Here is a 14,803-nt window from a genome sequence, read left to right as displayed (position 1 = left end):
AAGATAGTACATATGTTCAGCTAAAGACACCCACTACCAAGCAAAAAGTACTCTGGGGGCAGAAAACCCTAGTGCTATTTATGTGGTTAAAAACTTCCCTGCAGGTGCAAGGATGTGTCATAGGCCCATTTTGTTTGCTGGTTTGTTTTGTTCATTGTTTTTGTTTTTTAATCCAAAGCGCTGCTCAGCACTGGCTTATGGTGGTGCCAGCAATTGAACCTAGCTGTTGAATCAGGCTGTTGCATTACCACTGGTGCTATCTGCTCAGCTCTGCAAGGGTGTCACCAGGAAGAAATCAGAAATGTTCCACCTCCTGCAGAAGGGCATTAGGCATCGAGGCAGTAGCAGGAATCCCAGTGAGACAGAAAAACACTACCAATCTCCAGAGAGGTTTTTCAAGAAGACAGAAGAAGTTTGCATTGTACCCATACAAAACAACAGACACAGCTCTTTGAAAGGTAGAACCACTTTATTTAGTGTTGTAGGAGATCTTAGGTTACCTCTTAAAAGCAAAACCAAAGAAATTCAGAGTTCCCAAAGTAACAAAATAAGAAATAAGTTTACAATCCAAAACAAAACCAACAACAACAAAATAACTGCTGAGCAATCCTTCAACTGTGAGGAGAAAGAGGTCAAGTTAGGCGCTCACATAACAGATGTTGAAACACCAAAGTTTTAGGTTGGTGTGGACACTGGCTTAAGTTCTCCACCCCAGGCAATCAATTACCCTTTCAGTCCTGAAGGATAATAAATAATATTGTTAAGTAAGAAGGCAGGGGTTAGGGGGAGCCTGACTGGGAGAAAGGGCCCATAGAGGAAACGTCTTGTATAATGTAGCATTAAAAGCTGCTGGTCTTCAATACAGCATGTGTCTAAGCATTGTGGCTTAGCCAGGATGTGCCCTTTTAAGTTCCTGCTATTGGCAACACTGGAAACCACATGTGGGTAGCTCACTTATGTGGGCACATGTAAGCACAGGCACAGACACCTCTCCATTCAGGTTTAATGGCTGCCCAGCCTTGATAAAGGATAGACTTTGTGCTTTCCCGTATGCTGTCATCCTAATGAGGCTGACATGCAGAAGAAATATAAGGGGAGAGAAGGAGATCTGTCAGAGACCAAGGAACGAGATGATATGAAGCAACTAATCAAAGGCTTAATCCCCCCCCCCCCCGCAAATAATCTCCAGTTGCAATTCATTTCAAGGTGTTCACTAGTAAATTGAATGGTCCCTTAGTAGCAAGTATTTTTTTCTGGAGGCCATCCATCAGGCAAGACAAAAAAAAAAAAAAGAAAAAAAGGGCTACTCCAGCTTCTCCCAAACACAGCCTCTTCCCAGGGGCTACCAGTTAAGTTCAAGTGCACAGCAATAAGTGGCAAATCCCAGGTCTCCTAGTGCAGGTGGGTGCATGCCCTCAGACATGCACCACTTAGTGTGGGCCTAGCACCCAAGTCCCCAGCCTCTGTTAATGACCCAAGTAGCTTAAAGCTTTTCTTTGGTGTTTTGGATTACTCCCCAAAGTGGGGTCCTCAGGAATGCTTTTAAAGTAATGACCTCCAGGTTATCTATTTGGTGAGGTTCAGGAATGCTCTAAGACTGATTTTTTTTTTCCTTCTTTTCCCAACAGTGATAGAAGCCAGACACCCTGGAAGTAAATGGTCCTTCATTCTCTAGAGTTCCCAAGTGACATTTCAGAGCATGGGAATGGAGCACACCCATCTAGTCATCGCTCTCAAACACTGACCCTCTCAAATACTGACCAAGTTACATGTCCAAGGTCCTAGCAGCTGCTTATCTACAAACCAGTTACTCCCACAAACAAAGCACGTCTCCACACCAGCTCTTCAAAGGAGAAACCATTCAAAGCACATTGCCCCCAGTACACTTGGGTTATCACAGTCAAAATACACTTATGTCAAGTAAAAAAAATATTACAGAACAAATATATACATGTACATCTTCAGAGTTCAAGTGAGCATACAGTTCTTTATAGGTATGTAAATAAATTTCATAGCACTACAAAAATAGAAGTCATCTGAGAAGTTTAAAGTGGCCCGCAGTACAGCAGAATATTAAATAAAATAGTTTTAGTGAATTAAAAGCAAATTAGGTGAGTTAAGATATCATCTTTCAAATTAAAGTGCTCTTGTATAATTAATGTTGCAACCAACACTATCCAGAAAAGGGATTGCACTGACAACAATCTTCCCATTTAATTTTAACATGTTGAGAACAAACACAGATGAGATTTCCAACAAGAACTGCTATTTCTCTCAGCCCCTGTCCACCCTATTGGCCTGTGCTATTCTTACCCCTGGAGAGATGTCAAGATTAGATGAGATTCTGTCACACACAGGAGAAATAAATGAGCAATGTAAAAATATTCTAGATCAACTATTAAGACACGAACATTAAAGTAACTGGAATGAATTGGAACTGGTACTAGAAGTCATGAAGGAGGCAAGTATCCTAGTTAAAAAAAATGTGTATCATCTCAACTTTAAAAAAGACAGTGAATCCAAAAAATAGGTATCATTTTTCTCTTCTCAATTTTCTAACAAGGGAGTAAAATCTGGCAGTGCTGCCACAGAAATCAGGGAGTCAAGTAAAGGCATGGGGAGAAGGCCAAAGTAACCCCACTGAAGTTACTTCATACTTGGTAGAGAGTCATGTTAGTGAGAGCCTGAGTCACTCAAGCCCCTAAGCAAGGTACAGTTGAGAACCCTGCCACCACAAGAGGAATTTTGACCTGTACCACCTAAATAGAGTGCAAAGTGATTCAAATTCCTGTTACACTTTCCACAGCTCTATACATGGCTACAAGGCTCACTACAGAGCACACTATAAGGCTGCATAGTTGTGGGAACAGATGTTTAGGAAAGGGAGTTCGTTCCAGCTATCAAAGACAAACTCAGTAGCTTTCTCGAAACTCCTTTGCTCCAGTGGAAGCAACAAGATGGAATCCAAGATGCCCAGTCGGTTTACATGGTATCAAAACTGAGCCTCTGCAGCCACAAAGATTTGGATGAATTACTAAAAAGTTAAGATCATATGTGTGATACAGCACCAGTTGGGTGGCCCTTCTCATTTCCCCCCAAATGTGAATGACCTTGGGGGAGGGGGCTATCATATCTTAACATCTCAATATCAAAGCAAGAAAGCCCCAATATTAAAGTTCTTCTATGCTTCCAGTGCCATCTGAATCTCTGAACCAAGATCAGATCCTATAGTCTGGTCTCTGTGTCAGAGAATTAAATATTTACAACACAGTCAAAGGCACAGTGGAGTTTACAAATATAACCCTGGGAATGTACAGTAAAAGATTCATTGTAATAATTAACCTGGCTTCCGTAGGTAGAACTGACTCTCTCCAGATAACATGCAAGGGAGACGGTGATTTGGAGCCAGTTATCAGGCATATGGAGTCCTTGACTTTAGGAGCTGGTGGAAACAAAATCACAAAGACATCTCAGTGTCCTGTGCTGGCAGTTCACATTTTTCCTGCTTTTTTGCCAACCTGTGCTGGGACTCGGAGGATGTTGGGGGTTTCTTCCATAACTCTGACTAGTAGGTTGTCAATGTAGTCTTCCAGCTCACGAACTTGAAACTCTTTCTTGCTTATTGTTTCCTTCTGTTTCAGGACCAGCTGGATCAGCTCATCATGGGTGAGTTGTGCATAAGCAAAAGCAGGGTCCGAGGGGTTGTATTTCTTTGGAGAACAAGAAGAGAGAAGGAGAGAGAGAGAAAAAAAAAGGCAAAGTTAGCACAGGAATCAAATATATTTAAAAAAAATATATATATATATATATATTGATAGGACAGAGAAAAATTGAGAGGGATGGTGAAGATAAGAGAGAAAGAGACCTGCACCAATGCTTTATAGCATGTGAAGCTTCCTCCCTGCAAGAGGGGACCAGAAGCTTGAATCTGGACCTTGCATATGGAACATGTGTGCTCATCTGGGTGTACAACCACCCAGCCCACAAAATCAAATATGTGTTTTTAAATATTTATTTATTCTCTTTTGTTGTCCTTGTTTTATTCTTGTAGTTATTATTGTTGTCATCATTGTTGGATAGGACAGAGAGAAATAGAGAGAGGAGGGGAAGACAGAGATGAGGAGAGAAAGATAGTCACCTGCAGACCTGCTTCATCGCTTGTGAAGCGACTCCCCTGCAGGTGGGGAGCCAGGGGCTCAAACCGGGATCCTTACGCCAGTCCTTGTGCTTTGCACCACCTGTGCTTAACCCGCTGCGCTACCACCCAACTCCCAGAATCAAGTATTTTTTAAAGAAGGAATTCAATAGCCAGGGGGAGTGGCACAGTGGATAAGGTGTTGGGCTCATAGGCAAGCAAGTCCTGAATTCAGTTTCCAGTCTGGCCACGGTGATACTCTGGTTCGCTCACCTTCTCTCTTTCATAATAAATATATATTTTTTTCCTTTCTTTTTCTTACTAGAGCACCACTCAGTTCTGGACTATAATGGTGCTGGGGATTAAAACATGCATAGGTTTGTTGTTGTTGTTTTTAATACAAAAAACAGAAAATATTAGTGATCTGAATCTCCTAGGAGCCTGTTTTTTTCTTTTTCTTTTTCTTTTGTGCCTCCAGGATTATCTCTGGGGCTTGGTGCCTGCACTACAAATCCACTGCTCCTGGAGGTCATTTTTTCCCTTTTGTTGCTCTTGTTGTTTATCATTATTGTTATTGTTGTTGGATAGGCCAGAGAGAAATGGAGAGAGGAAGGGAAGACAGAGAGGGTGAGAGAAAGACAGACACCTGCAGACCTGCTTCACTGCCCATGAAACGACTCCCTGCAGGTGGGGAGCTAAAAGCTCCAAACAGGATCCTTATGACAGTCCTTGTACTTCACACCATGTGCACCTAACCTACTGCACTATCGCCCCCCCAATGTTTTTAAGTAGAAAACAAGTTATTGACTATTGAATTTTTCTATAAAAGGCCAGATAGTAGATATTTTAGCATTTGCAGGCCACTGATGGTCTTTGTTACGCATTCTTTGTTGTTGTTTGTGAGCTGCTACAAGTATAAAAGCCATAACTAGCTCACAGTCTGAAGGCCCCTGAATAGACTCTGGGTTTGGGGCTTGGGAAATATTATTGTAGGAGGACTTCTATGAACATTAGCAATAGGCACAGCCAAAGATTGGTGCTAACTTTAAGCTGAGCTCCAAGCCATGAAGAAACCCAGTGACAGAAAGTTCAAAATATGACTTTCTCCTTCCAACACAGCAGATCACCTGTTACACCTGACCACCTGCAGTGACCTCGAGCTGCATACCTGGTGACAAGATTGGTTCACTGTCCACTCAAGACTCCACTTCAAGTCATTTCACAATCAAACAAATATGTAGGGGCAAAGCTAAGTGCCACTACCCCACACTTCTCACACTAAGTGCCACACCCTCTACAAATACACAGCGGACTGTGCTAGGGCTGAGTGACACCCTACTCCCTGAGAGGACACATAAGAGTACTTCATCAGCACTTAAGATCTGGGGTCATGGAGTCTAATTACCACCTGATGCAGCCTGACCTACAAGGTAAGACTGAAATCAAAAGTAAAAGTGTTAAGAGGAGAGGTGGGGGGTGGGGTTGGGGGGGTGGTCTCTATCACCCCATCCCAATTTCTCTCTGTCCTATTAAAAAAAAGTATAAGAGGTGGGGAAAACTCAACTTTTCTTGAGCTCTGTGGCACAAGAGATTTATAAATTATTTTATTTTAAAAGATATTTTATGGGAGCTGGACGGTGGCACATCCAGTGAAATGCACACTGTACTAAGTGCAAGGACCTGAGCACGGATCCTGGTTCAAGCCCCCTGGCTTCCCACCTGCAGGGGGATATGCTTGACAAGTGTTGAAGCAGGTCTGTAGGTGTCTGTTTCTCTCCCTCTCTATCTCCCCCCTCCCCTCTCAAATTCTCTCTTTCTTATCCAATAAAATGGGAAAAATGACTCGCCAAGAGCAGTGGATTTTTAGTGCTAGTACCAAGCCCCAGCAATAACCCTGGAGGCAAAAAAAAAAAAAAAATTGGGTCTGCAGGTGTCTTTCCCCCTCTCTGTCTTTCCCTCCTCACTCGATTTCTCTCTGTTCTACAGAGAGAAATCGTTGTTGTCTATCCAACAACAAACAACATCAACAATAACAATAATAACCACAACAAGGCACAACAATAAGGGTAACAAAAGGGGAAAAAATGGCCTCTAGGAGCAATGGTGCAGGCACTGAGCCCCAGCCTGGAGGCAAAAAAAACAAAACAAAACAAATATGAAGCAAACCAGTATTATAAAAAGTGAGCAATATCCAGAGAGAGGTGCAAATAAAACACATATTAAAAATATTCATTCAGGGTGGGGGTAGATAGCATCATGGTTATGCTAAGAGACACATGCCTGAGGCTCCAAAGTCCCAGGTTCAATCCTCCACACCACCATAAACCAGAGCTGCTCAGTGCTCTGGTACAATAAGTAAGTAAGTAAATAAATAAATGTCTCAATTCATGAATAACAGTGTCCATTACCATATATTTCCTCTCATTATTTTCACATTATCAGTAGGGTTATAGCTGGGGTAGGTGCCTGGAAGCCTCTGCTATTCCCAGTGGCCATTTTTCCCTTTTTGATAGAGAGTGACGGAGAGAATGGGAGACATCTGACAAACTTGCACAGCTCGTGAAACCTCCCCGATATAATTGGGGGCCTGGGGATTGAATCCACACCTTCACACATGGTAATATATGTGTTTTACCAGGTGAGCCACCATCTGACTATTGTTGTTGTTTTTACATATTTGCAACAATAGTAAATGTATGCCCAGATTTGTGTCTAGTTCTTTCTATGACAGATGATTTCGGGATCTAGTTTCCTGCATTATTTTTAAATGGGAGTGCCAAAGCCACCTGGGTAAATAATATACTCCTAGTTATGTCCTTTATAAAGGATGGGGACCCTAAAACCATTTAAAAAGCATTATAATAAGGATCCAGTTCATTTTTCGTAACTCCAGCTGTACAGTTTCTTCTAACCTCTCTTACTTTGCAACATTCCAAAGAGTAGTTATTTTTCTTAATAAAAACTGTTTTATGCCTTAGTACAAAGAGTCTATTATATGGAAAGCCAACAGCAGTCTCCAGGAAGCTTCCCATATTTATTTAGAGTATTTATTAGGTATGGTCCAGGATCAAGAGCTTTGTTGCTGGCAGCTGGGTAGGGAGGGGGTGCAGAGATCAGGCTTACAATTCTTAAATCACAGTTTCCTTTTTTTTTTTTCCATACAAGTTATTCTTTCAATCAGTGCCAAGAGAGAAACCACTGAGCAAATAAAACAGTAGCCAGGGGTCTTGCTCACTTTCCGAAAGTTAGGTGTTTGTTGTTCTTTGGAGCCAGGCTACATTCTACAGGAAAAGGAAAAAGGACAAGAGGCCATTAAATAACTCCAGTTTTCATTACTGTCTCTTTCATTCTTTTCTCTTCTCTTCTCTTCTCTTCTCTTCTCTTCTCTTCTCTTCTCTTCTCTTCTCTTCTCTTCTCTTCTTTTCCTTTCTTTCCTTTTGCCCAGTTTCTGGTAAAAACTGTTAACCTCAGAAAAATAAATGCTGTCTCTTCCACTTGTGACAAGCACAGTAGCCAGTCAACCCAAGCTCATCACAGTTTTTGGCTCGGCCAAAACCTTAACAGCTACATACAGAGTAGGTACACAGTTACAAGGTTGGTAAGTTTGAGAATGACACTTAAGCTACCTGCTCTGTTGCAGTTCTACAAGGGAAGAGATAGCAGGTGGGGGCTGGGAGACATTATTATTATTTTTTAAAACAATTCCTACACAGTTTCTTATCCTAGAATTCAGCTCTCCCGCTTTCAGACCTGCTTTCAGTGCCATAGGTGCAATGGGGCCAGTGTTGGTAACAATCACCTAAGCACTTAAAGAATTTTTTAAAAATAAATGTTTCAGGATGACTGACTATAATGTTTTATAAGGATTCAGTACTACACTTCTTGATCATGTGGTTTTCAATCTGAATAAAGAATCATGTGGCAAAAAAAATAAAGTGGCTATAATATTTTTGAAGTGCTTACAGGGATGAATGAAGGAAATACAAACAAAGAAAGTTTTCTTTTAATAAAGTATTTATTTATTCTAGCGCACTGCTCAACTCTGGCTGAAGATGGTGCTGGGCATAGAACCTGGAACCTTAGAGTCTTTTGCATAAACATTATTCTCCTCCCCCCACCAAAAAAAAAGTTATTTGGGGGTTTTGTTTTGTTTTGTTTTGTTTTGTTTTGTTTTGTTTTGTTTTACCCATGTACTGCTCAGCTCTGGCTTATGGTGGTGTGGGCGATAGGACCTGGGACCTTGGCATGAGAATCTGTCTGCATATCCATTATGCTATCTCCCCAACCCAAAAGTTTCATTTTAAAGGCACAAAAACTTGATATCCTAGAGTCCATGGGACAGTAAAGTCCATGACTTGATGAAACCTTTGAATCTCCTGACATAATAATAATAGCAATAAATTTACTTTCCAGGAACTATTGTCCCCAGTTAGGAAATGCCTCTCCATGTGGTCGCCATATATCCTTGCTTACAAATGGTCATCAGTCACTCACTAAACCATTCTCTCCCCTCCATGTGACAATGAGTCAAAAAACAAAGGCTTGCAAAGCAGGATTTAAATCCTTCTGGTTTTAGAATCAGAAAGGGCAAGAAAATGACACTACTATGACAGATACTTTCTGGGAATATTTTTTTTTTCTTTCTGTGTATGGCAGGTTTTTGTTTTTTAATATTAGTCCGAGTTTTTTTTTTTTTTTTTTTTTTTAAAGAAAATAGGTCTTCTAATCCAGCAACATTCTCCCTAGAAATTTAGCTTATGGAAGCAACCGAAAAACATGATGGGGCCAGGTGGTGTGTACCTGGTTGAGTGCATGCTACAATGTGCAAGGACTGGAGTTCGAGCCCCCAGTCCCCACCTACAGCGGGAAAGCTTTGTGAGTGGTGAAGCAGTGCTGCAGGTATCTTTCTGTCTCTCTCTCTCTCTATCACTCTTTTTTGTCTTGATTTCTGACTGTCTCTATCCAATAAATAAAGGTATTTAAAAAAAAATTTTAAGTTACAATCTTAAAAAGAAAAACAGAAGAAATCTAGGCAAGAGAGTGTTGACTGTAGTGTTATTCGTTCATACAGAACAGAACACAACCTAATTAACAGAGGAAACACTAAGCAAATATAAAGTATAACCATTTCAAGGAACAATTAAGTAATAATATGCAAAAACACTTATGATATACTCGTTAAAAAAATTAAGAGTGTTTCTCATGTTTCTCAGGTGATGGAATTGGAAGATCATTTTGCAACGACTATATTCCCTAAGTAGATTTCAATACTTATGAAGGTTGATGAGGAACAAGGTAGTCACATAATTAGAAATTAACTCCCCCCACAAGTTTCTTACTAGTTGTAATGGAAAAAATAGCAACTTCATCCTGGAGAATCTAGTGGACTATATTAAGTTAACAGAGTTAACACTCCTGTTAATGGAACACACTGACATAATAGGCCTCTTTGTACAACATTCTGTAGAGGATACATTATTAAATCCCTGCCAAGAAGAAGGTACAGCCTCAATCAAACCAAACCATAGGAGTCATGAAGCAATGGCAAAGAAAAATCCTACAAAGCAACTGATTTAATCTCTTCTTCTTCTTTTTAAAATTTTTTTAATTTGCTTTTTTCCCCTCTTATTGCCCTTATTGGTTTTTTTATTGTTGTTGTAGTTATTATTGTTGTTGTTATTGATGTCGTCATTGTTAGAACAGAGAGAAATGGAGAGAGGAGGGGAAGACAGAGATGGGGAGAGAAAGATAGACACCTGCAGACCTGCTTCATAGCTTGCGAAGCGACCCCCCTGCAGGTGGGAAGCCGGGGGCTCGAACCGGGATCCTTACGCCGGTAGGAGAGATAGCATAACGGTTATGCAAAAAGACTCTCATGCTTGTTGCTCCAAAGCCTCAGGTTCAATTCCTAGCATCAACAAAAACCTGGGCTGATAAGTGCTCTGGTAAAAATAATAAAGTAAAATAAAAATAAAAATAATAAATCCATGTGGGGAGTTGGGCGGTGGTGTATCTGGTACAGCTCCCCACCTGCAGGGGAGTCACTTCATAGGCGGTGAAGCAGGTCTGCATGTGCCTGTCTTTCTCTCCCCCTCTCTGTCTTCCCCTCCTCTCTCCACTTCTCTCTGTAAGTTATGTAAGCACATATATAAACAAGGAGAAGGATGAGAAAAAGATGGGTGAGAATGGTAGAGTGCGTCTAGGCCAGCGATAGCTCACCTAGACAGTAAGTCTGCTTTGTCACACACAAGACCCAGGTTTGAGCCTGGTCCCCACCTCACTGGAGGAAACGTCAATGCTGTGGCATCTTCCCCACCCCACCCCCGTCTCTGTCCTTCCATCTGAAAAAATAGTTGGCTTGGGGAAGGGAAGCAGCCCCAGTAACAGCAACAACAAAGCTAATCTGGTCAAATGTCAACACTGGTATATTGGGATAAAACATACAGTAGTCCCTCTTATCGGCAGGGAATACAATTGTATCAGATGTGTGTGCGTGTGTGTATGTATGTGTGTGTGTGTGTGTGTATGACTTCTTCTAATTTAAAAAAAGCACCCACCCCCATTGGGTGGGGAAGATAGCATTATGATGATGCAAAGACTGTCATGCCAGAGTCTCTAAAGCCCAAGGTTCAATCCCCCATAGCACCATAAACCACACTTTAACAGTGGTCTGATAAAAAAAAATAAGAAAAAAATATTATGACTTTGGAAATGAGTTTTGTATAGGTCACCAACTAGCATGACTACTTCTTGAAGAAAACATACCTTCATGGGAGTTGGGCGGTAGCGCAGCGGGTTAAGCGCACGTGGCGCAAAGTGCAAGGACCGACATAAGGATCCCAGTTCGAGCCCCCGGCTCCCCACCTGCAGGGGAGTCACTTCACAGGTGGTGAAGCAGGTCTGCATGTGTCTGTCTTTCTCTCCCCCTCTCTGTCTTCCCCTCCTCTCTCCACTTCTCTCTGTCCTATCCAACAACGATGACATCAATAACAACAATAACTACAATAAAACAAGGTTGACAAAAGGAAATAAATAAATATTTTTAAAAATTTTAAAAAAGAAAACATACCTTCATTATGGCTTCATTGATCAAGTTCTCACTGATGATGGTGGCTGTTCCCAAACTGGAGTTGGCAATCTTCGTGGCTGTTGTGTTCATTGGCTTCACAGGATGAAGTCTGAAAACAAAGGGAAAAGGATCCTTAGACCTTTCTGTTATGGCAGAACCAATGAACTCTACATCTCAAAGATGACAGCTAGCAAGACAGATAAGAGAGAGTGAGGGCATGTTCTGTTCATGTCATGGGTCCAGCTCACACCAACAGTCCCTGTGAAAGACCACACACACAGTCCCAAAGCGCGCCCTCAGCCAGGCATCCTCATCATCTCACCAAACCCTTGTTCTCATTAGGAATGTCAGGAGAACATTCAAGAGAAGTCTCTTACTCTCGGTGTCATTTACAATCTAAGACTCCACCCTGGGAGAGCATGCAGAGCCTTCTGTTCCTCAGCAGTAAAGACAGAATTCATGGACTGGGGAGAGAGCATAGTGGTTATGCAAAAGACTTTCATGCCTGAGATTCCAGGTTCAATCCTCAGAATTAACATAAACCAGAGCTGAGCAATATTCTGCTCTCTCTCTTCCTGTGTCTTTCTCGCTATAACTCTTTCATTAAAATCAATCAATCAATAGACATCAGAAGAAACATGGCAGCTTCACACTGAATAGGAGGTTTAACACCATGAGGTCCCTGACTACTCAATCTCAGTGGACTTCTGAGTCCATTATGGTACTGATCACCTTGGAGCAATTGGAGGGGTCCAGATCTGACTGAGCAGAAGAATCCCTAAAACTTCTTTTGAAGATGACTACTATAATCTTGCTACACATTCAGAAGTGTCTTGAGGAACTCAACCCACAGGGAAGGATAATCCTAAAAAATCAAGTCTCACCAGCAAAACAAGTGGGTCATACCATCAGAGCACCTGTGCAGTCAGAGTCACAACCCCTGTGAGTAAAAAGCAAGGCAGTGGCACCACTCACAGTTAAGAAGACCGTCTCCCCCCATCTCTCACCTGTGCTTGGCTGACCCAGTGCTCGGTTGAGCTGAGCCTGGATGTGCCTCCGAGGGTGAAACCCAGGCCTGAAGAAGTGGCTTCTTCTTCCCAGAACTTTCCACTTTACCAGCGGAGCCCTCTGCTGTCGCTTTTTTTTGAGACTCTGTTGTGCGGGTGTGGTGAGTGTCAGAATGTGGAGAGTGAGGGAAAGAATGTGTGGCAGAAAAGGGCTCAGAAAAGGACAGATTAGATCCAGTAGAATCCAGGACCAGGTCAGAAAGGTGATTGGGCCTCCCGCTTCCCAGCAGTTTTTCTTCCTTGCCGTAGTTGGGCCCTAGTGGCTGTTTAGCCAGACTTGAGCCTAAGCCAAGGCCTGCTTTATGAGTCCCCAGAACTTCTGAAGAAGCCATAGAAGATGTTTCGGGTGCTTCTGGCCTGCATTCCCTGGGACTCCCTGGGGGCATGACCAGCCCATCTGCCTTGCCACTTGACTCCTTGTCCTTCTCGGGACACACAGTAGGGGAAGAAAGCTCTGCTTCTGGAATGGCCACCTCTGCTGCATCTCTGTCACCTTCAACTTGATCTATTCTTTCATCATCGGATGGGACTTCAGGAATAGAAGGGAGACTTAAGTCCAGATCAGCCATGCCTGGAGATATAACATCAGAGGCCAACTGGAGGTCACTCAAGGGGTCAGACAGTAAGCCTTCATGGTCACTGGCCTTGCTCTGATTCTGGGCCATCCGGGCATCATCCCCTTCAACACTAAAGAGTGGACCATCTTTCCCTAAGCTGGTCTCACTACTCTCTTGGCCTTCTGACAGACTTTCCTCATGAGAGGGACAAGGAAGGAGACCCACCACAGGTGTGGATTTAGTCATTACTTCTCTCTCTGAGACTCGTGTGTGGAGACACTCAGAAGACTCTTCCTCAGATACGTTTCTGGTAACAGTGCCTCTGTCCTCTTGGTTACTTTTGTCCTCCTTGTCCAATCCAGGGAGCTTCTCTACCTCCTCTTCGGTAAAGAGCTGTTCAGAAAACGACACACGTTTTTTTGTTTTCTTTTGGACCTCACTGACATTCAGACCTGCCTCTTCATGTTTCTGAGTCACAGTGTCAAGTGGGGGGGCTGCTTCTCTTACCAGGAGAGGGGGTGTCACTTCTTCAGTTATAGCAGCCAACTCGCCAGACCTATTGCTGTTCTCTACAAAAGAGCTCGACTTCCTCTCTGTGTCATTCCCCAGCACATGCTTCCCAGATGAATTCATATGTCCACCATTTCTGACTGAAAGGGAAGATGCTATTTCTTGGACTTCTACAGATGAAGGAGTGTACTTTTTCTTTTTGAGAGGCAACTCCAGCAGTTCTTTTTTCTGTTCCACTTCAGGTTGATCCAGAAGAGGTTTTTCTGAGTCGCTGCCAGTGCTCTTCTCTGTTTTTATCTCACCAGCCTTCTTCACTGGAGAATCTTCCACCCCATCACACATGGGAGTGGATGAGTCTTTGGAAAAGGAACCCAAAGCACGAGAAATGGTACATGGAGCTTGTGGCAAACTCTCCTTTTGCAATTCTGCCTTGAGAAGCAAAGAGGGTTCTTCAGAACTGGCCTGGTCTTTGTCTGTGGAAGGCCAGGCTTCGATTGGAGTGGATGTAGAAATGGGAGCTGCTATGGGAGAGGGGAAAGAGGAAAAGACAGAGGGACATTCAGAGGACGGTGTCTCTGGATCTTGCCCCAGTTTAGAAAGGACAGGTGTCTGACCAGAACTGGAAGACAAAGCTGAGAAAAAGAGAGGCAAGTCAGGGGGAGATAGAAGCCTGGCTGTGGGTTGAGCCTCTGGAGACACTTCCAGTCTGCAAAAGGGACAAAATAAAATCTGCAGGTCAGTTGCAGACGCATGGTGAGAGGCAGGAGAAAAAAAAAAAAAAGTCCAAATAAAGTTGTTAAAAATAGGGGGAAATCTTTCTTCTATTTGGGGCAGTATCTTAAGAAGCTAAAGAAAGGGAGTCGGGCAGTAGCGCAGCGGGTTAAGCACAGGTGGTGCAAAGCACAAGGACCGGTGTAAGGTTCTTGTTCGAGCCCCTGGCTTCCCACCTGCGGGAAGTCGCGGTGAAGCAGGTCTGCAGGTGTCTAACTTTCTCTCCCCCTCTCTGCCTCCCTTCCTCTCTCCATTTCTCTCCGTCCAATCCAACAATGATGACATCAATAACAACAACAATAATAACTACAACAATGAAACATCAAGGGCAACAAAAGGGAATAAATAAATAAATAAATAAAATATTTTTAAAAAGAAGCTAAAGAAAGAACACTAACACTTAACATACAAGAGATGCTTTTATCATCAAGTACATCTGCCACACAAAAGGCTGAGGCAACAGAAACAGAAAGAGGGCAGATAAGACGACAGCCTGCAGTTTCCTTCAGTGATAAGGAAAATAATTCAAGATGTTTAAAGCAGGAAAAGATGTGCCACAAGGCAAAGGACAAAAGTTTTGGGGGTGTGTGTGTGTGTGTGTGTGTGTGTGTGTGTGTGTGTGTGTGTGTATGTAATCAAAGTGAACAGAATCTCAAAAAAAAAGTCTCCCACCCCACACCACAGAAATGTTGTT

The 14,803-nt window shown here is 42.6% G+C and overlaps 1 protein-coding gene across 3 annotated transcripts in view; it reads right to left on the bottom strand.

Annotated features, from left to right (window-relative positions):
* Positions 1-450: 450 nt before the first annotated feature.
* Positions 451-14,803, bottom strand: part of RAB11FIP1 (RAB11 family interacting protein 1) — a 45,068-nt gene continuing 30,715 nt past the window's right edge. Inside the window, exons 4-6 of one of the 3 annotated variants that reach the window (XM_007516695.3) lie at positions 12,212-14,044; positions 11,205-11,313; positions 451-3,710 (exon numbers count right to left, since the gene is read on the bottom strand). In XM_007516695.3, the coding sequence (XP_007516757.2) occupies positions 3,492-3,710; positions 11,205-11,313; positions 12,212-14,044 (2,161 nt within the window). In that variant the 3' untranslated portion in view covers positions 451-3,491. Of the gene's footprint in view, positions 3,711-11,204; positions 11,314-12,207; positions 14,045-14,803 lie in introns of those variants that run through there. The other 2 variants (XM_007516696.3, XM_060182722.1) reach the window with 2 other exon arrangements.

The sequence above is a fragment of the Erinaceus europaeus genome, chromosome 2 (assembly GCF_950295315.1).
Source record: "Erinaceus europaeus chromosome 2, mEriEur2.1, whole genome shotgun sequence".
In the NCBI taxonomy this organism is placed as follows: Eukaryota; Metazoa; Chordata; class Mammalia; order Eulipotyphla; family Erinaceidae; genus Erinaceus; species Erinaceus europaeus.
The sequence above is the reverse complement of the archived record's forward strand: the minus strand, read 5'-3'. Positions and strand labels throughout refer to the sequence as shown.